Source organism: Leptosomus discolor, chromosome 3 (genome assembly GCF_034619465.1).
Source record: "Leptosomus discolor isolate bLepDis1 chromosome 3, bLepDis1.hap2, whole genome shotgun sequence".
Classification (NCBI taxonomy): Eukaryota; Metazoa; Chordata; class Aves; order Leptosomiformes; family Leptosomidae; genus Leptosomus; species Leptosomus discolor.
This window is the reverse complement of record NC_141393.1, coordinates 20,644,075-20,667,124: the sequence shown is the minus strand read 5'-3', so window position 1 is coordinate 20,667,124 and position 23,050 is coordinate 20,644,075. Positions and strand designations below refer to the sequence as shown.

Genomic DNA, 23,050 nt, shown 5'->3' with positions numbered 1-23,050 from the left:
AACCACCACCACCAATATGGATAAAAAACTGGGGACAAATGAAACATTGATCAATCTATTTAAACAAGTTGCAGACCACCATATCCATTAAATGGCTGCTGAAAGAAAAATATGTATGTGACTAACTCTTTTGAAGATGGGCAACATGTACAGTAATGAGTTTATTACTTGTTTTCAGCTTGAAATTCTTTCAAGTGTTTGTTTGTTTGTTTTTAAAATAAAGTCAAATTTAGACAGATTTGGTTACCAGTAAATTATAATGTCCCAACTGCTTGAAAGCTAACCGTACATTCCAGGAAAAAACACAAACCTACACCAAAAAGAGCCATTGAGGCATTATTATACGTATTTTCTAGAACTCTCTTGCATATTGACAGAAAAGAAAAAGTTAGATTGCAAGAAATATAATACCATATATACATTCAACTTCTTGTTAAATACAAATGTAGTTTGATCCATTAGTATTAAGTCAGTGTAAATAAAGCCTATATCAATCGTCTATTGAAAGAATATTCTGCAGTGCAAACACAGAGAAAAAGCATGATCTACATGCAGGACTCTCTCTAAAGTATTTGTATGACTTCCATTTTCATTATATGGGTGTGGCTGATAGCATTTTCTATAGCTACTCACCATCATACGTGTGAGGCAGAGAAACATTAATGTCCCCAAACCCCTCGAATTTAAGGCCTTGTTTTATACGCATTTATGGATGCAATTCTGAAATTACTTGAACCAATCTGAAGCATAACCCAGTCTTTGTAAATTGTACTAATGGGTCAGTTGTCTATGCTTTTTTGCCACCCAAATACCATGATATATCTATCCCCAGTAGAACTGCCCGTACTCATACAACAAATAAGCAACAGAGCAGAAAACTGGATACTGAAATTGGAATATGAATACTTCCTGATGCTCTCCAATATACATCTTTTTTCTTATGTTTACACAGACACTGTACCCACAGTTCTTTGGGAAATTATGTGAAATGTGTGGACAAAGCTTCATTCCTCTCCCCTGTGTGCTTGGAAAGTCAGACAGCAGAGCTTTTGCTTCATTCTGCAAGAATGCAGAGCAGGGCACGTCTAGCACTCTACACAATTAAAAAGAACTTGGCACCAGCTCTCCTATCAGCAGCAGAGATAGATTTTTGTGAAGGACAGTTAACAGTACTGAATTTATAAATTCTATTAAAAAACCCCACTAACAGAAAGAAGCACAGTTGCTACCTTCTCTAACCCCAGAAATTCACCATGAGTTCTAGTAACTGTTGGACCACAAGACTTCAAGATTCTATTCATATTCAGCCAAAAATTCAGTTCTAGAAGACTGAAGTTCACTAATAAAGCCTTTCTTGCTCTTGCGATAACTACAGATTACAATTCATTAAAAGTATCTCTATATGTATTTTTTTAAATGTATTCCAAATTCCATCCCAGGATGCCCAAGCAACCCATCGTGAAGGCAGTGGGAACCAGGACATTTCACATCAAGACTGAACTTTAACTGTTAGGTAAGTTGCAGACATAACTATGTCTACAATTTAACTATCAGAACATTAAATAATAAACTAAAACAAAGTATGAATCAAAAATAATGAAACAAATATTATCATGTGACTCTCCTGCATTTCATTTATATATAATATATGAAAGGACCTCCTGGATTATATTACAATTGAAAATTTCTAAGCAACTTCATGCGCCTGTCTCAGGACTTAAAGACACTCTATGTGCAGAGAACTGCTCTTCTTTGACTCAATAAACATTTTGCAATAGAATGTATATTAAATGTTAATCTCTTAAAATTAATCTGGCTTGAAGAGATTCATCCTGCAGTCAGTATATTGAAAAATTCCCATGGACTTCAGCATTCCCCGTAGTGCGATGACTGCAAGATCATGTTTGGGTTTATCAAATGAATAACACACATCATATCTAAGAGTCATTCATGCTAGTGAGGAGCACACATAAATTGTGAAGTGCACAAAGATATTTTAAGAAAGAACAACACCAACCTAAATACAACAGGAGGACGACCATTTTTGTGTTTCACAAAGATACCATCAAGACACGCTCCAATGAATATGTCACTTCCTTGGCTGTCCTGTAACAAGTTGCAAAAAGTTAGGCAAACACAGAAAAAAGTCTTTGAAAGCAAAGTTACATGAAAAGCAACTACTTTTACAATTCTGGGGGAGAAAAGCAATGGTCTGGGTTTTGGTTTTTATTTATTTTTGACAGGAAGTAACCCTTTTTTACATAGGGGGAAAAAAAGCAACTGAGATAAAGATCAAAGCCCCGGTTACCTTTGCAGGATAGGTCTCTTCACCGTAGCCCTCCATTCTCTCTACTTCTTGCATATATAACATTTCCGCATCAGGAGGAGTAAGGCCTCTATAAATGAAAACAACAATTAGCTAGTACTGTCAATAAGAAAAAAAAGTCTTTGTTTTACCCTGATTGACACTGTCAAAGCTGGAAAAGCATTCCCAAGACATCCAGGCAATCATCAAATCATGCTGTTTTCATCTGTACCAATGTCTGATACATTTGTCTTAGCCTTTACACTTCAATTCTAGTAACTTCTGTCTCTCAGGCATCTCTAGGGGTAAATGGCAACAAAGACCAGTTAAAATTATTGTCTCTGCTGATGGCAGACAATTATCACATTCTTCTTCAAAGCCATCATTATCACCATATTTTCTCATCTGATCAGAAAGATTATTTTGGAACACATGTTCAAGACCTGAATTTCTCCTATTGCAGTATACATGTTTAGGACCAACATAATGTTTGACGTTTCACATTTCAGGAAAGAGGGTCTCCTTTTCTAAATGCTGACAGAGTTTTAACTGTAATGATTTGAAAGCATGAGAAAGGCAAGATCTGTAGGTTAAGGTAATTTTTTTTTTTTTTTTTTTAATTAGACCAACTGACAAAGACAGTTTTCTCCCAGACTTGCAATAGTGTCACAGGCATGAAAAGCTCATGTTTCCCTACCTACCTCAATTGATCTCTAAAAGACACTATCTCTACCTGCAAAATCCTGTCATGCTCATTCTTAGGTCTCTCAATACTTTTTCAATCATTAATCTCTGTTTCTTCACTCTTTCCTAATGTCGTGCAAATTAAATTTTCTTTGCTGAACATTAACCATGCAGTCTTGTTCTGAAAGCACTTCACAGATAAACTGATTTCAAATTTTCAAATTCTTGTTTTAAAACAATACAGGAAAAGACAATCAATACTACTCACATAGTCACAAACATTTTTCACTAATAAACTGACAACAGATAATTTCCTTTTCTTTTGTCTTGGACTACTGCATCTTAGCTATCTTTTAGTTAAGATCATAAGGATTACAGCACAGTGACTGTCTCTACATTTCTGTTGCCCTCAGTATCTGCCAATGTTGTTTATCAAGAAACATCTTTACTGGGGCCACAACTTCACATAAACAAGTTTTAGAAACGTTATACAGATGAAGTCACACTATTTAATTGTGTGCTGTATTCTTAATTTTCAAGCAGAATCCTCTCATTTATTTTAAGAGTCATTCTGTTCTCTTTTCACTACATGCAGCAAGAATTCTTGTAATTTTAATGCAGATGTATCAGTGCAAATCTCATTTAAATGGAAGCTGAAATTAGTCCAACTGTCTTCCGAGATTCCCAACTTCCTGAGCTACTGAAGCAATCACATCAAAATTAAGCAAGGAAGAGTTTTAGATATTTTACCTGTACTTCTGATGTAGCAAAGCAACTTTCTGTGTCGCTTCTTCCAATATTTTTTCTTCTTGTAGCCAACCCTTAAGGTAAGATAGCACTTATAGAATGAAATACAAAAAATTCTACAAAATTAAATGGTTATAGTTTCTTTACACAGGCAAATCAACTCTCCACTCTAGTCTTGGAGCTTAGGTGCTGTAATATGCAAACAAGCAAACCCAAAAAGTGGAAACACTGTTTTGAAGTGGTTTTACTCACTTTCCCACACATATAATAAAATTAAAAAGATCTGGCAACATCTTTGCTTCTGTGTAATATAAGGTATCATATCTCACTCTAGTCTCAAAGAACACCTTTACTGAATCTGACAATCTAGGGAGCACTAAGCTAGATGGATCATGGAATCTTTAATAATGATATGTATTTACCATTCTAAGGAAAGAATTAAATAGAAATTTATCATTTTAAAGGAAGTACTTACCACTGGAAACAAAGCAAATCTTTGTAGAAACTCCTGAGATTCATACTGATCATAGTCTCCAAAATCAGCTAAAAAATAAAAAATTTCTTGGGTTCAAACATTTGTAACAAAATGATTCAATACCCAATTAATTGCAGCAAGATCTCCAAGTAGCAAATCTCCATCCTATTGAACTATGATCTGAAAGTAAAACAACGGAACAAACTAACCAGTAATGTTTATGAAGAGGGAAAGAAAAACACATCCCATCTTTTTACCTTGTTCAGAAACATTGGTAACACTCTTTGTGGATAGAAAAGAAGAAATGATAAAACAATTGGAGTGTTGCTCCAAGTTCCTTAGTTCCTTGGGGGTTTATTTGTTTGGTTTTTTAATCACAGAATGGATGAAGTTGGAAGGGGCCCCTGGAGATCTAGCCTAAGCAGGGTCAGCTACAGCAGACTGCCTCAGTCTCTTCTCCAACCAAGTTTTGAATACAGAGGATGGAGACTACAGTTTCTCTGGGCAACCTGTTCCAGTGTCTCACCACTCTCGCAACAGAAAACTTCTATTATATTTAGACCAAATTTCCTGTATTTCAGTTTGTGCTCACTGCCTGAGAAGAGTCAGGCTGCATCTTCTTTACTCCCTCCTGTCAGCTACTTCATTATTTGCAGTATAGCGCCGGCAGACTGCTCTAACTTGCAGCTGGACTCAAACACTGCATACAGCAGCTGGAGCACCCTTCTGCTCTCAAGCCTTCTATAGCTCCCTGCACCCAGACACACAGAAAGTGAGACCTAGAAGCCTTCCCAGAGTCAACGGGCATGCTCAGAAGTGACTTAATAAGAGTTTTGATTTTAGTAACAGGTTTGATTTTATGTCATGCCAAAGTGCGTCCCAAGGAAATTGCCTCTATTTCTGTTTCCAGGAAAAAAACAGCCAACATTTCAAAGAAGAGAAATAAAACAGTCTGAACTGGAAAAGTTATGTTCCACAGGAGAAACTGTGGGACAGTGGTTTGTACAGAACAGCTGCTCCCAAAAATATAAACACAACCCACAAGTATACAGATCCTATTTACATTACCACAGATTCTCAGCCATAACAGTGTAATTTTAGAGACATTTTGGAATCAAATTTATATTAAGCATTACCAATTAATATGCAAGTTATTTATGATAAAAGGGGAGAACTTGTGACACACTACACCAAGACAGCACTTGAGATAAAGCGGTGTTTAGAATTAGCCTATTGTAATTATTTCAAATAGAGATCATTCTTGAAACCAGTCCATTTAAAAGAGCAAACAACTGCTTCTGTTTGTTCACTGGCTAAAATTAACTAACCTACCTGGTATAAGCTACTTCAGCCATTGGAGCACATTAATTTAGAACCTGTGTTTTTACTGAGTTGTTTTTTCACGGTGTTGTCAATACATACAGTTTCTCTCTTATACAAGACTGAAAAAAGAATGTGAAAGCTAAAAAGATAAATATTTTCCATCTGGAAAGATGATTATATGGAAAGATTTCTACAAACAACTCACTGAGCAGACAGACATTTACACTGTCCAAAGATATGAAAATATCAAAGCAAGATTTTGTCAGTTGAAGACCATTAAATCCTGGCTTGGATTAAACAGATCACAGTTATATAAACAAGGCACTAATATAATTCACCCTACTGCACTGGTAACCACATTGTCAAAAAACCCAATCATCGTCTTTAATGGGATACTACCAACACATATAATAGACAAAAAACCCTTAAGTTGTATGTACTCTCAATGACTTTAAGTTCCTTTCAATTTTGGCAGATTTACAATTGCTGTTAGATATACTGGAGTGGTGTTCACTGTGAAGCAATGTACAAACACACTAAACAAAGCTGTTGCCACTAAAAACTTTTATTTTGAGAGATTCAAGATCAAACAAGCATATTAGCAGGGAACACCAGACAAAAATCAGTGCAGATAGACTTAGGACTGGTCATTCTCTGGTGTACACTCTATCCCATCTGACCCCAGTTAGGAAAAATAAAGCAGCCATTTTCACACAGGTATCACAGAAATGGGTCTTCAGGAGTTCTCAAAGCTTTCTTCACCTCTGTCTGTTCCCAACACTTCCTTCATCTCTGTCTTTACCAGCACTGTCGGGCCCGAGGCCCTGGGAACAAAAATCCAGGTTGATGCAAACACAGACCCATCATCAGTGAGGGAAGAGATGGTATGTGAACTATTACAGGAGCTTGACCCCTACCAATCGACGAGCCCTGACAACATCCACTCGAGAGTGTTAAAGAGAGCTGGCTGACATCATTGCAAGGCCACTCTCCATATCTTCGAGAAGTCGTAGTGACCAGAGGATGTCCCAGACGACTGGAAGAAAGCTAATGTCACCCCCACCTACAAGAAGGGCATAAAGGAGGACGCAGGAAATTATAGGCCCATTAGTCTTACTTCAGTCACTGGGAAAATTATGGAATGAATCCTCCTGGGGGCTATCACAAGTCAAATGATGAGGAAAAGCCAGCACGGATTCACCAAGGGCAAATCGTGCTTGACAAACCTGATTGCCTTCTACAACACAGTAACCCGCTTGGCTGATATGGGGCAAGCGGTGGACATTGCCTGCCTGGATTTTGCCAAGGTTTTTGACACGGTTCCCCACAGCCTCCTGCTAGAGACACTGATGGTCAAGACAAGTGGTCTGTGGGGTGGGTGAGGAACTGGCTGACAGGCTGCACCCAGAGGGTGCTGGTAAATAGCCCCTTTTCAGATTGGCAACCTGTCAAAAGTGGGTCCCCCAGGGACCGATATTGGGACCAACACTGTTTAATAGCTTCACAGGTGAGCTGGATGATGGGATCAAGTGTACCTTGAAGTTTGCTGATGACACCAAACGGAGTGGGGAAGCGGACCCTTCGGAAGGGAGAGCCACCCTGCAGGAAGACCTGGATAGGCTGGAAGAGTGGACTAACAAGAACCTTATAAAGTTCAACAAGGACAAGTGTAAGGTCTTGCACCTGGGGAAACATAATCCAGGAGTGCAGCACAGGCTGGGATCTACCTGGCTAGAGAGCAGGTCTGTGGAAAAGGATCTGGGGGTTCTGGTGGACAACAAGCTCGGCATGAGTGAACAGAGTGCTGCAGTGGCAAAGAAAGCCAACAGGATGCTGGGTTGCATCAACAAGGGCATCACCCACAAAGACAAAAAAATCATTATCCTGCTCTGCTCAGCACTTGTCAGGCCACACCTGGAATACTGCGTTCAGTTTTGGTCCCTGCTGTACAAAAAAGATGGACAGGTTGGAGAGGGTCCAGAGACGATCAAAGGGCTGGGAGGCCTGCCATAGGCTGAGAGAACTGGGTTTGTTCAGCCTTGAAAAAAAAGAAAGCTTAGGGGACACCTTGTCACCATGTTGCAGTATTTAGAGGGTGGCTACAGAGAAGATGGAGACTCCCTTTTTTACAAGAAATCACATGGAAAAGACAGGGGTAATGGGTACAGGTTACTCCTGGGGAGATTCCAGCTGGATGCCACAGGAAAATTTTCACAATGAGAACAATCAGCCTCCCCAGGGAAATGCTGGATTCCCCAACTTTGGACACTTTTAAGATTCAGATGGACAAGGTGCTGGTCCATCTTATCTAGGCCATGTTGTTTTTCCTAAGAACGGATGGACCAGATGATCCTTGAGGTCCCTTCCAACATGGTATTCTATGATTTGAACATAGTAATTGTTAACAGGCTTGTACCCTAACTTGAAATAATCTTAGGTGTTAGGATATTTGGAAGAACAAGTAGAGATACAAATACTACTGTACATTCAAATTTGCTTATTTACTAAAACATGTCTCTTATTACCATGAAATATCTGTCAATGTAAACAGATGACTAAAGAAAGCTTTTGCCTCCAAAGGAACTCCGATGTATAATTCAAACCCAACTCCTGAAAATACATGTTCAATACCCAAGTACACCTCTGAGGATAGAAATACCAGCAACTTTGGGGCCACTGATCCCACTGTTCCCGCTCAGACCATATGATAAAATTCTAAGGAGCAAGCCTTTCATAACTTACTGAACTGGGTCTTTGAGCAATAATTAAAAATCACGCAATAGAAAATATGTCAAAAAATATAAGTTTCTAACGCAATGTTAGCTAATTGGCACAATTGCCTTACTTACCCTGAACAGCTAAACCAGCCAGATGTATTGCTTGTTCCAGTGTGCAAGGAATGTTGCCCTCCAAGATATCTTTCTTTAGTTGCAAATAATACTGATACCTACATGAGAAAAAAAGAAAAAGCTAACATGGGCTTCTTAATTTAAAGACAGTGCAGATGAATATGCCTGCATTTCCTATTCCTCTCTGCAGTCCCCAGTTTGTGTGGAGGGTAGTCTCCCTCATCATTCGGACCCACTTTTTCATTGTCTTTGTTAACTCCTCCCTTAGCTTACACATATCATTGCAGAATCAAATACTGATACCTCTTAAAACAAAGAATCTCCATGATTTCTATCTACTACCATATCCTCACAAATTTTTTATTTTTATCTCTTCCTTCCTTAATTTTTCTATTATCTTCTCTTTAAATTGTTCAGTACACTGCTGCATTATTCTCTTCCAATAGAGCTAACCCTGGACATCCCCTCAGTCACAACAGTGACTTTGGCTTCTGCATTACAACTTCTGAGTACATTCTGTTCGCACTTTCAAGGCATCATTTTCCCTTTAATCTGGCCTCTTCCTGGGTCATCTCTTCTATGCACAACCACTACTAGCTGTACTATTAGTCCACAGTCTGAACCATTATTTTCTTGAGTTCTTCTGCCCCTCACAGCCATGCATGGAACACCCTATCTTGAGCTCAAAACACCTCAAAACTCAAAAATGTCATTATAGCTACACAGACTTTGCCAAGAAGGACATTTCTCTTATGTACATCTAATTTTAAAAACTTCTTAATTTCCTCATATTGTATGCTAACTCCTATGAAGTAAGGCTTTAATACTGAGAACATGGAAGCATGTGCTGCAATTCATTCAGTGATTAGAAAGGTCAGGTCAATTCCATACAAATTTTCATCAGGCCAAAAGACGGCTCCCTTCCCTCACTATTTAACAGCCTGTTAAATAAACTGATATTTCATAAACATTGTTTAGACTTTCCTGGATCCTACAGTACGCCATATGACAGTGCATAGCATCCTTATACAACACGATCAAGAACAGCTGGGACTAAAACCAGACTCTAAAAAAAAGGAAAGGAAAAAGCCACTGCATATCAAGGCATTAGGGGAAATAAACCTTCCAAGTCAAGCAGTACAATGTAAGTTCTTTCCATAGAACTGCTCTTTAAACATACAGACAAAGAATCTTTACATTACCTCGTGATAGTACAAATATCATCTTTTTTGTCTATGACATTTCCATTTCCTGGTATACATTAAACATATAATTTGCTTAAGCATGCTCAATCTCATTTGTATTGAAAAGGCAGGAAAAAAAATCCACAGATTTCTGAATCTAATCTAGACTCTCACTATTGTACATCAAAGCAAATACCATCCTCTAGGACTTAAGTGTAAGGTTGGCACATAAATTCCGGCAGCACAATGCAAAATTCCTGTTAGAGCTCCGGCATAAACATCATATTCTTTATATAAATAGCAGAGAAGAACAGTCAAGGTTTTTCAGGCAATTTAGCTATTCAATGCAACACCATGGCATTTATCTTACTCTAATGCATCCTAGTATACCAGCAAGCACAGAATCTGAATCAAAGATTCATTAAAAAAAAAAAAAAAAAAAAAAAGACCACTAGAATGACTTTTTAAGCCAGTAAAATCGATGAGAAAAAGCCGAAAACTTCAGAGTTTTCTGAAAGAACAATAATAAAAAATAATCTTATATAAATTACACATTAAAAAAACCCTGAAGCTGCCAGGCATTGAGAAATACATTACAGCACCAGTGTCTGCACCAAGAGGCTCATCTCTGTGAAAAGCTTTCATACCACAGTTATGGGAAAGGTCTCTGGCAAGGTATTTTAGCACCAGAGTACATAAAGACAGTTTCATGTAATAAATTACACTGGAAACAATCTCTGAGTGATCATCTGGTTTAACTCCCCACTCAAATCACGGCCAACTTGAAGTTACCAGCTTAAATAGGTTAATCAATGCAAGCATATTATTTCTGAAATAACAAATTTATGTTTGTAATCCAGTTACTGGTTTTGTACTCATTTGCCTGTTAAAAATAATTCAGAATGACTATACATATTAAGCTACTAGAAGATGATGTATAGGCACATAGGAATAACTGGCCAGTATATACGCTCAATTTTACTTTTTCCCTGCAGTCAGCACCACTTATGTGACGTTCCCCAGATTCACAGTAGAAACGGATGTAAGATACCAAAGCTACCATCCATCTTCATTGCCCAGTGATACACAAAAAAACTCACAAACTGATGCTTAGCCTGTAGTTTGCCAATGTATTGTACAGAAAGTACAGAAAGTACTGAAAGCAAAATAAAGGAAAGCATAGCTCAATAAAATCTGCACGTGCTTTGTGCAGGATGGACAACCCCAAAAGCAACAGGTGGCTCTTCAAAACAAAACAAAAAAAAACCCAAAACAAAACAAAAAAAAAAAAAGACAAACATGAAGAGACTAAAACAATTAAAAGTCTGACCATGCAAGCATGCCTATTACTGAAAACAGGTTTGAATAGATTCCTAAGATCACCAAAAAGTTAGTTGTCTGCTTAGTTTATCACATATTTTAAATATTCAAAAGGGAAATAAATACATATTTGAACATAAATTCTGCCTAAAGTAATAATTTCCATTTCTATATAGATGGGGAAGGGGAGAGCAGACAATTTTTAATTAATCCATGCATTTCAGAATGCTGAAAGCAAAATTATAGACACACGTATGAAGATTACCTGGTAATCTCCTGCTGAAGCTGAGAAACAGTAGGCACATAGAACACTACTCCAAAATACACAGTTGGCTCCAAGGCATATTTGTCCAGCTGCTTTTTCAAAGGCTTGTCCAGATCTACCCATCTGCGCTGATTCTGCTTATTATAATACCACAGACTGAAATATGTGATCTGCAAAAGAGGCATTTCAGTGATGAAAAAGTAGTTAATATTGCTATACTACATAACATACATTCTATAAAGTCTTGCTACTTAGAAATAAAGGGTTTAACACTATGAGTTTTGAAACATATGAGCTATTGGTTATTGAAAACATAAGAGAACTGGAGAGACATTTAATACCAAAAGCAGACATTACTTCCAGATAAACAGTCCCCATACATAAGGTCTCCCACCTAAAACATTACCAAACTTACTCTTTTGCAAACAGTCCCTGACCCTGTTGTGGCAACTCACGGAAGTTAGCAGTAAGCATTTATATGTGACAGGAAAACTAAGGGAAGTGAGGAAGGCAAATAGAAACTGACATGGGGACAGCAGGAGAGCAAAGTATGGCTTCTCTGGGGAACCAGCAGGCAGGCTCACATGGGATGCTGAAGGACAAAAGAGCACAGGACAGCTGGCCAGCCAAAGACAAGCTCAATAAAGTACATGTGTGGCTCATCCCACAAGCAAGAAAATAACCAGATAAGCAACAAGCTACCTTTCCTGAGCATGTAACTCTTGACCAAGGCAAAACCCAACATTCAGTATGTACTGGCAAAGATCGGCCCAAGAGGCTGAGGGACGTCTGTCTCTGGAAATGTCAAAATCCCACCAGACAACACCTTGAGCAACATAATCTAACTCTGATTAGATGTCCTCTGAAAGGCAGTTTGGACCAGAATATTTTTCTATCACTCCACAGTATAGTTCTAAATACACACTGCAGAGCCACTCATGCAAATTTATTCTCCACTGTGTTTAAACCAATTAAAATCTGCTCCTGCAGTATTTGTTTCATTCAGTTCTGGACATGGAAACAGACATGGACTGGAAAATATTCATGCCATTATCATAGCAAAACCAGAAATTGTAATTACACGTTTTTTAACTGAGGGAGGCAGATAAGAGAATGCTACGAATTACCAACTGTCTGTAGGCATTTATATGCAAATTCTCCAAGTCCTTCCTATATACACATTATTATACATAGAAATATAAACACCTTTAATCCAACACTTTTAAAAATGTATTTTCAGATGTTTACACAAAATAAAGCTATTAAAGATGAAGCTTTATAAAACAAATGACTATTTATCATAATGATTTTTTTACATCAATAATTTTTGTGAATTAGATTTGGAAAAATTGTCTACCTAGCAAACAAAGCATTTACTGTTGTTTTCTCAGAAGCTCTAGCATTTTGATGCTTTGGAGCTCAGACTTGAAATTCATTGGTGAACGACAGCCAGTAGTAGAGAAAGGCCACTTTAGTACTTTCCTGTGAAAACTCACCTACATTCTCATCTGAAAATTCATATACATATATCTTCTTAGTTTATAGTCTAAACAGGATGAAGAGTCTACCCTTATGGGATTCTGGCTACCCCTTACAGCTCTGACAGCCTGACTATGCATGTAACAACATGGATGGCATGGGCAGGTATGTTGCATCCCAAACTTCAAGGACACCAGTGAAATCAATGCTCTGTATCAGCACAGATCATTAAGTAATTTGAGGCACAAAAGTCAAGGTGTAGCATTAAATCAACAAAACCATCTGTTCCATAAAAGCATTTTCTCTGGGAAATCAGCAAAACTGGGAAATTGGAGCCAATTTGAAGGCATAACGTTCCTTTGACATTGAATACTGGCAAAATGTACTACTTTGCCCCCTCTAAATTATCATCAACACAGCTTTAAGTGATTGTTGGTGGGTTTTGATAGGGTTTTTCTTCCCAATGTTTAAAAAAAAATAAAATCCTCTAAATTAAAATTACTGTTGCCATGCAATTGCAAAATCAGTATTCAGAAGATTAAAAAAATGTTAGGATAAAGTCTGCCTATTTAACCTTAATTAGGATCCCCTCTGCAAACTCTGGTCCTATTTGACAAAAAGGCAGGCTGTATTAAAAAAATGAAATTGAATTAGAACTGTTTACAGAAGAAAAAAACAGTTTTTCAGTATAGTGGAAGGTATCTGGAGAAGAGGCAGAATGGTGATATATACAAAATAGTTTCATGGTTGGGAAAGTTTAGAAATCACCATAGAGAAACAGACTGTATTCCCACACCAGAAACAGAGTTCTTCTGTAAAGCAAATCTGACAAACCAAATTCACTTCTGAATTCTAAAAATCAAGACTCAAATTTAAGAAGTCATAAATACTTCTAATTTCAAGATGACAAAAAGAATATGGCTCTGAATACAAATATTACAAACAATACTATTTTCTAAATTTCTCAGTCCAGGCACACAAAGTCTGCTCACACCTTCGACAACATTTGCTTTTATTTCTGTGTTTCAATCCCCCAACCATAAGATATAGTGTGTGGTAACCTCTGCCACCCCACAAGAGTATTGAGAAGACAGTATTGTAAGATTGCATCAGATGTTAGGAATTGTTACAGTAGTACCACGCAAACTCCATTAAGAAAGAAATATTATGTTTACTGCAACAGTACACACTGAAAAGGATAAAATGTACCGAATGACTACTCCTCAATCCTTCCTGCAGACTGAATGAGGAAAGGAATGCATGTAAAAAGGTGTATCTCTCTTTCAATACAAGACTGTTAACACCACGCACACAGTCACAGGAGCTGAAGTCAGACTGTCATGCTGACATCCTGCAACTTGCGAGTGTTATAAATGTAATGCATGTATAATGTAAGACCATAAGTAAACCAGAGGACCAAAAAATAAAAATAACAGTTGAAGCTGAACTATATGCCATGAGCTACGTGATCTCACTTGCTAGGAAGAGCTCAAAAAGGACGGCCTACTCCGCTGGCCCAGTCCACCTGCCCAACAGGTCAACCGCATCAGCCCCGGGCTGAGTGTGATCCGAAACGTCAAACCACAACCTTCTGTGTGAGAGCTGAGGCCAAGGCAGAGGCTGAAATCTAAGGGTAACAGCTACAGAACCACACCAACAAAGTTGAAAGACATCTACAAAAGACACCACACAAACACTTTTGGAAGCCAATTAAAAATGTATGCAAAAATTCCTAAGCGATTGTTTGAGTAACTTTCATCTGCAGCCTTGGTGTATTTAAGCCTCAAAGAGGCACAGATGCGTAACAGAAAGGTAAGGAGAGAAAGAGCACGAACTTCTGTTAACACTCCATTGTTTCAAACTCTGATGTAAGATACTCCTGGTTCTACACCCCGAAATCTAAACTGAACATATAGCCTGCTTTTAAGGCATGATGATCACTTGCACTGGTCTGTTTCTTTAATACACTGACCACTGTTTCTTGCCTACGCACAGAACTGAGTAGTGACTGGCACAACAGACTACAAAAAAAAAAAAAAAATCTTTCTGCATTTTAAAATATTCTCTGGAATCCAGCATATCTTTAAACAGGATTTTTCTGCCATGGTATTTTCCCTTACAAGCTCCTCCAATCTGGACTATCAAAAAAGCAATGAAAGCCAAGCAAAACAGTATGGACCAAAGCCTGTCTTCTGACTTGTATGCAAACCTTTCACTCGACTTCAAGGGCAGAATTTGATCCTGTGAGTTTTCAGAGGAGCTTATGCACCCTAGAATATTCGCACTGATTAAAATAGAATCCATTTTTATTCATTGCTAAAACATTTTATTATTAGCAGCTCAGGATAACATCCAATGCTAAAAAGAATGTCATGACATAATTCTTAAAATATGTTAAGCTGTTAAGATTAACACTACTTTGAGGTTCATTTATTTTAGTGACTTATTCATGACCCAACCCCTTTGAAGAAAATTAAGCAGAAATAAAAAGAACACGTTAACTTCTGCACAGTTACTTTCTACCTAGCTGCTTTCTGTCACTACGATCAGGAACAGTAAGCATTTTCGCATAAAAGTTCAAGAGTTATCAAGAATGCAAAAGTAGCAAAAGCCAAACTTAGTATTACAGCTCACAAGTTGGTGGGACTGGAGTGACTGTCTATGAAGTCAAGCAGACTTCCTAAGCTAAGCAGAGGAGCTTCGTCAGGCATGAGAGCCACAAAACTACATTACAGCAGGAGACTATATTACATCTTTTGGAACAATGTATGACGAGAGTCAGAGAAGCGGGACTGATCAGTCTTAAGAAACCAAAATAAAATCTTACCGTGGACTTCAGCTGCCTAAGAGTGGGGTATAGAGAAGAGAGAGACAGACTCTTCTTGGAAGTGCTCACTGGAAGTATGAGAAGCACTGGGTACAAGCTGCAACACGGGAAATTCCAACTGGGTCAGGAAAAAAATTTCACCACAAGACTAGCCAAACACTGGAACAGGTAGCCCAAAAAGGTGTAAAATCTCTGTCCCTCAAACTCAAACTCACCCAGGCAATCCCTGAGCCAGCGGATCCAAGCCGGCCTTTCTGAGCAGAGGGTGGGATCATGCAACCCCCCAGAGGCCCCTGCCAACTCAAACTATTATGTGATTCTATGTCATTATAGAATTGACGCTGACAGCTTGCTGCGAAATTCTTGGATGTAAATTAAATAACACCTTTTCTTTAAAAAAAGCATTATCTTTTACAAAGCCATTAAAAACTGAGCTTTAAAGCTTAATATTCCAATCAATTTCCACATCTACTGAGCATACTTTGCTGTTCCTCACCTGTTTTATAACTTGAAACAGTATCAATAAGAGAGTCCTTCTTCCCTATATCAACTGCCTGATACTAGTTAGCTACAGCTAACTGCTGCATTTCATTTTGTTTTCCTTAATATGGATCAACTTCATCCCTAACATAATTCCACTCTGGCTCTAATCTAAACATCATTTGTACATATCCATTATTCTGATTAGCAGTATTAAAAAAATATTTTAATATAGAATCTCAGGGTCTATTCTGGTCACAGTTTACACTATCTAGAAAAGAAATAAAAATGACAAATGTATATGCCAGGTATCAAACGTGTGTAATCTTCTCACTTGAGCTTAACAGAACCTATTATGATCCCCAAACTCGACAGTGCCTTGAATTTTTTGGCAATATAACATAAAGAAAAAGTTATGTTCCCTACGATTTTGACACAACACTATTACTGTGAAAAAAAGAAGGAGAAGAGAAAAAAAAAAAGAAGGAAGGAGAAGAGAAAAAAAAAAAGAAGGAAGGAGAAGAGAAAAAAAAAAAGAAGGAAGGAGAAGAGAAAAAAAAAAAGAAGGAAGGAGAAGAGAAAAAAAAAAAGAAGGAAGGAGAAGAGAAAAAAAAAAGAAGGAAGGAGAAGAGAAAAAAAAAAGAAGGAAGGAGAAGAGAAAAAAAAAAGAAGGAAGGAGAAGAGAAAAAAAAAGGAAGGAGAAGAGAAAAAAAAGAAGGAAGGAGAAGAGAAAAAAAAGAAGGAGAAAAAAGAAGAAGAGAAAAAAAGAAGAAAAAAGAAGAAAAGAAAAAAAGAAGAAGAAAAGATCATTCTCTATAAATCCTCAGACTAAAGAAAAAAAAAAATGAACCACTTTTTGTGGATGGAAGGAGGGAGGACAGACAGATTTTACCACACATTCCCTTGAGGCATAGCAGTGTTCAAAGTTCACTTTGAACTTATGTATCTAATTATATATTTCCCAGCTAATTTACATATCCTGTATTATAAATCTTACAGAATATCTCACAGGTTACAAATAGACTGGAAGAGAGAATTGTTTTCTAACTGTTAATACAGTACCTTCTAATTAATTCAATCTGCTACAGTGACCTGCGGAATTATCATCCTAAAATGTGAGGCAAGAAATTTTAAAAAAAAAAAAAAAAAAAAATTATAACAGGGTTTACAAAAGAATGCAATCAAAATATATTTTCAGGCTTTTCGTCTTTTATACTGGTACACACAACTAAATCAAGTCATAAGACCTTCCTGATCAGAGTGCTGAAGACATCTTCTCATTGAAGGATAAGCACTGCAGTCGGACATGTAAAATCCTGGCTAGCCCAAGGGCTCCACTGCGTCTCATTTCAGTACATGCTTGGATACAAAACAGCTCCTGCCATCAGGATATCACAGTTTCAATAAAGCTGCATACAGGAGAAAGTCAATACTCTTGTACTACACACGACTGACAGATACTATGCGAAAGCTTTACCCTATGCCCAATGTTAAGAACTACAGGGGGAGAGACAAGAGGCCCTCAAAATTCTCGAGAAACTCCACTCTTATCACAGCAGACAACCTCCTCCACAAATCTTCCCAGTCTCTAGGGGCGAAAGGATTTGGAGCAGCCTGGACTGGCCAGTGTACAAGACCCAAGACTTCCTGGAAGTGGTGGAGATAGAAACTTGTGAGTCTTGCCATGTACCAGCCACTGAGTGGAAAGTTGCACTCCTCTACATACTACCACAAAAAATTCTTCTTGCAGGAAAAGGACTGCTGGCTAGCCTCACAAAAATCCCTCCCTTTTCCCCATCTTGAAGCTACTCACTTTAGGGCACTTTTGTCTATACTATTTTTGTTGCTCTAGTACTGACAAGATCTTCAACTGTAGCTGCAGGAGGGAGTATTTAGCAGGGTAGCTATATGAATACAGACAGAAGTCAGTCTTAAGTCTGAGTTCTTTCATAATGGAAACCTTTTTTCCAACACCCACACAATTACTTTCTCCTAGCTACTCCAATCTGGGTTTCACAAATGCTATTTGAGCAAAGGAATTGCCAACTATAGCTTAAAGCGAAACAGCAGGGATAAAAAATAAAAAACCAAAATCAATACTTTGCAAGGTTATCTGATTTTCTAATTTATTTAAATTAAAACATTGCATGAATCACAATACACTGTGTTTTACACCCTTCAAATATCTTGAATAAACAGTCTTCTGATAGGCAAGGCAGATTCTACTCATCAGTACATCAGACAAAGGTAAACTGGCTAATTTACAAGCTAAAGAGCAATACTTTCACAGTGCATAGAAGACATGATATCCAAGACATATTTTAACCTCTTGCAGAAACAGGTCAGCTATCAACATGATCAAGAATTGTAGAAACACAGGGCTTTTTTAAAAAAAATCTTCCCACTACTGTCCAAGGCTCCAAGAAAGATGGACTCGCTTATCTGCTTTTGACGCACACCTTAAACAGCACTGACATTAAAAGGAGTATCATGTTCCCATTCATCAGAGGCTTAAATTCTGATTGTTTTACAAGGAAAAGCACCATTCCAAAGTAGTCTAAAAATACTAAACAATAAGCTAATGTCTTTGCTTCAGAAGTAAAGAAAACCTCTTCTGTGAAAATTAGTATAAAACTGTACAGCAAATCACAGAGATTGTGACAGTGAAAAAATACAATTAAGTGGTATATTCAAATTCTGACGTAATTTTATAAGAAAGCTTAAGAAATCAGGGGCAAAGCTTCCTAACTGCCACTATTGTTTTCATGGAAAAACCTTGATTTTGTGCTGCTTGGTGTAATAAGACTGAGTGCAAATCCTATACCTGAATGTATAGCTTTTTTTCCTTCAGAAAAAGGAAGAACTACAATAATTGCACTAAGACAATTACTGATTTTTGGCTGACTGTTCTGTCCTTCAGTTTATCTTGGTTCCTAAATTACACTTACAGCACACTTATAATTAATATATATTTGAGATTGAGGCAAGTTTGTTTTTCAATAAAGTAGCATCTTTTAAATTAATCAGATTACACACTGAAGGTCTGCATTTTTATATACATTCCTCCCTGACAATTTGGCCTTTCCTAATTTTAAGGAAAAATTTGTTCAGAGGGGCAACCATAGCAGTTCAACTATAAACAACGCTTCTCACGTTATTTCTCCAAGCACTAGCTAAAATTTGTCAGATTTCAATATATGGCAAAAACATAATTATGTTAGTGGCCCCTCTGTCATGACTTGGCCGAACTTTTATTTACCGGTCAATACGTTTACCGATACATATACATGTAAGAATATTTATGGTTGCACTTGGTCTTATTTTAAAACCAGTCTTTACATACTCAAAACACATTTAAGAAACCAGCACACCGAATTAAGGGTATTTTTTGGTGTTTTCTCCAAACAAGAGCTGATATTTTAGAATTCAGAGCAAAGGTTTACAGCATTTCTGAAGCACCATTTCAAAACTTCGAAGTTCTTCAGGATCTGGATAACCTTGATTCCTTCTTTCCTATTCATGTCCAAAACAAACACAGGAACTTGCATATGCACAACACGCACTTTCCACAGAGGTTCCCTACCACTAGTTCTTGTACTTGGGCCCCAATCTCTACCACATATCTGCAGTTAAGTCAGACTCTGTTTGTACTCAGTATCAGAACTTGCCCGTTCATTCTGGTTGAGAACTGTTATTAACAAACAGAAATAAAAGAAGATCCAGCAAGAGAGGTAAATCAATTGTAATATCTCCTGCCAAACATCCTATAGATATCTAGTTGTATCAACATTTAAAAAAAAAAAATCTATATTTTCAAGTATCTAATGTGTATACTCATGCCCTAGATGGAAGACGAGCAGTGTTGCATATACTTTTTAAGGTCATTAACAATCAGAGCTCTCAGCAGTTTTTAAAACTTGTAATTCCAGAATGGTTTTCCGCAACAAATGCAGCTTTTTGCATAAATCAAGTTTCATTATCGTTCTCTCACAGGATAAAAGACAGGCTGTGCTATAAAAGGTAAGTAACTGACGTTCCCTGTTCCCTTTGGCTTCTTTCCCCAGTTCCTCAGTTTAAGAGAGCTGGATGGCATACCTGTTGCTGATGAGTCACATTCTGGGAATACCAGATGTTCTTCAGTTTAATGCATTCATCTCACTTTTCTGTAAAGCCTACCATTCGGCAAAAAATTAAAATTGTCAACATACTTAAGACTTCTTAACCCCTAACTATGTGTCCATACTAGTATACAACTTGGAAACTGAGAAGTACTAACTGGAGAATCAAAAGAAAACCAGTGTTTAGGCACACAAAGCATAATTGGAAGATTATTCATTTAAATAAAGATCTGCTAAAACAAGTATCTTAGAAGATGGCACAGCATTAAAAATAAGCCATTCAATTCACTGTCCAAATTCCATAATAGAGTACACCAGAGATAAAGAGGCATTTACAAATTTTGCCATACAACGTGTAAAAAACTTAGGGATTCCCCTCATACCTCCTGCAATAAACTGTTCCGAAGGTGCATGGAAACCACGTCCTAACTGCATAGCCCACATACAGTAATCCCAAACTGATGCCTTGGTTTTCATAACTGCGTTGTCTCAGTACTCAGTCATACTTCCATGTTTAACACTTTGAATTCACATTAATGTTTTAAGGGTGTTTAGTGCACTAACAATATGCAACATTTTATAGAAAGCACTTAGTATTTTACAGTATCAAGGACTAACGTTGGTTTTGCAGATTTAAGCAGAGTGCTGAGCGGATTTTTCTTTCTGAAAACTTTCTACTAAACAAGTGGTCAGGAATGATCCAGTATCTGCTTGGCAAATCTGACTATTTAAAGGTAGAACAATATTTTTTGAATGCAAGCTCTGGAAAGTAATTTATATCTCTATTTTCCATTCCCTTTTATTGCAACACATTTTCCTGCCAAAATAATCCATGCAAGAATGCATGACTGAAGCAATCTGCTCAGGGTTCAATAGTGTACTGTCAACTCCCTTAGCCTGATATATGACTCTTAATTGAGGGAATTGCCATCTTTCTCTCTTTTTTTTTTTTTTTTTTTTTTAAAAACAGATTTTTAGGAGTAGCTCCAAAGAAAGAGATAATGAAGAACAGCTGAAAAAAACCTGCATCTCCAATGCTCTGTGACCAGTTCAATAAAAGCTGGCAGTCATAATTCAGGAAGACAAAGCCTTTGTGTTTTGCAAACCAAATATAGTTAAAATTCTTTACCTTCTGTTGACTTAGCAGGGATATCTGAAACTGCATAGATAAAACTGACAAACTCCATTCACACAACAGTAACTGAATTCTAAATACATGATATCTGATGTGTTCTAAGCAAACACTAAGGCCATGAGAGTAGGTAGATTCTCCCTTTGCTAGAAGGAGTAAGATATAAAAAAAAAAAAAAGCCATATTGTTGCACAAAATTGCATTTTTCCAAAATAACCACACATTAAAAATATTTGGAGAACCTACAAGAATGCATATTGGGATTGAAAACAACCACTGTACACAAAAACCTAGAGATTAATGGATTGACATCTATTTCATTTATTGCTCTCCAAAGAGAAAAAAAAAAATTCTAAAAACAACTGCCTATATGTAGCATTTCTGACTGAGAAATCCTACAGTAATGCATGCTGCGTACCGTAACAAAAGTTTGCAGGATTGAGTCCTAAATTTATTCACTCAGTATTTGAGCAAAGTCATAAGCAGTTGCCCGTGCTTATCAATGAAAACAACATTTCAAAAAAACCCATAGATATTAGACAGTAATTATTTTCACGATTACTCTGATTTTGGTTACCCGAGTCTAGGATTTGAATCCCATATTCAAAACTCCATTCTATGGCAGACTGCTTAACAGAGCAAAAGCATCTTTTTCAGAATAGTTAGCCACACTAAACTTTTACTACAAGTTTTCTCTCCTGTCCCCCAGAAGTGCACATACCGTCACAGTGTAATGACAACAAAATGAACTAAACCTTTTGAGACTCTAGAGAAATGTCATGTACGCAGGATCAAGAGCATTCAACTACTGCAATCAAATCCATCTGTGTTCAACGAAATTACAGAACAATGACATTGGTTCATATGGTCATAATCTATGTAGATTTCTATAAACAACATTTTGCAGCTCAGCTTTTCATTCACTTAACAAGGAGAACTATGAATAACCACTAAATATGTGGGAGAAGACTCAGTTGCAAAAGGATCCTTCAAAATATCAAGTAAGGGATTTTTTGGGGGAAAAGGCAGGTTACACAGATATATACAGACTCAACTAGTGCAAACCATGTTTCCTCATGAGGCCAGCACTCGTTCTAAATGACTATATGATTGCTCCAAGACAGTATCTGCAGACATATTTGTGGTATTTGAACAAGCAATATAAACAGCTGGTCACTAGTACACTTAGCACATTTTGTGCTTCAGGTTCTCTTCACAGCAGTAATCCATCAGGAAAAAAATACATGTATACAAATAACACCCTCTTTCATATCCTTAGCTAAAAGTTATCTCAAGTCTTGCAGTAACTCTTAATCACGTTGTTTAGGCAGAAATTTTTTTTGTTGCTCTGTGGGAGGTTTTTAAACAGCATTTTCAGTATTGTCAGGTTTAAAAACTAGCCACTTTGTTTATTGCTCTAAGCTTCTGTTCACTGCCACTTCTCACACGTCCTCCCCTTGGCCATTCCCTAGCTCTGTAATGCAAGTTTTGCAACTGGTTTGGAGCAATCCACACCCCCATGAAGATCAGAAGGTGAAGAGACAAGGGGAACACAGGTTCCAGTAAATAAGCTGATTGCTGCTCCAGTAAATAAACCAATTGCCCCAAATGCTAAGGATTCACCACATAGGCCATCTAGCACCAGAGACAAAAATCAAGCCTTCACTCGACAGTTCGCTTACCTCACGCAATTCAAGCCTCTGAGCCACTGCTTCCAGACTTTCCTGGCCCGTGCTTTCCACCGACAGCGTGAACTCCACAAATTCATTGTTGAGTAGCTGGATACGAGCCACCAAGCAACTCTTGCTGGATACTGTGTAACGTCGAGTTCGTTTCAATTTTAACCCAAAAGGTAGAGGCAT

At 37.5% G+C, this 23,050-nt stretch overlaps 1 protein-coding gene across 2 annotated transcripts in view; it reads right to left on the bottom strand.

Annotated features, from left to right (window-relative positions):
* Positions 1-23,050, bottom strand: part of PTPN21 (protein tyrosine phosphatase non-receptor type 21) — a 39,187-nt gene extending 16,137 nt beyond the window's left edge. For both annotated transcript variants that reach the window (XM_086462355.1, XM_009953610.2), the window contains exons 1-7: positions 22,871-23,050; positions 11,153-11,322; positions 8,384-8,481; positions 4,212-4,279; positions 3,740-3,810; positions 2,309-2,396; positions 2,018-2,106 (exon numbers count right to left, since the gene is read on the bottom strand). In XM_086462355.1, coding sequence (XP_086318481.1) covers positions 2,018-2,106; positions 2,309-2,396; positions 3,740-3,810; positions 4,212-4,279; positions 8,384-8,481; positions 11,153-11,322; positions 22,871-23,050 — 764 coding nt within the window. The remainder of the gene's footprint in view (positions 1-2,017; positions 2,107-2,308; positions 2,397-3,739; positions 3,811-4,211; positions 4,280-8,383; positions 8,482-11,152; positions 11,323-22,870) is intronic.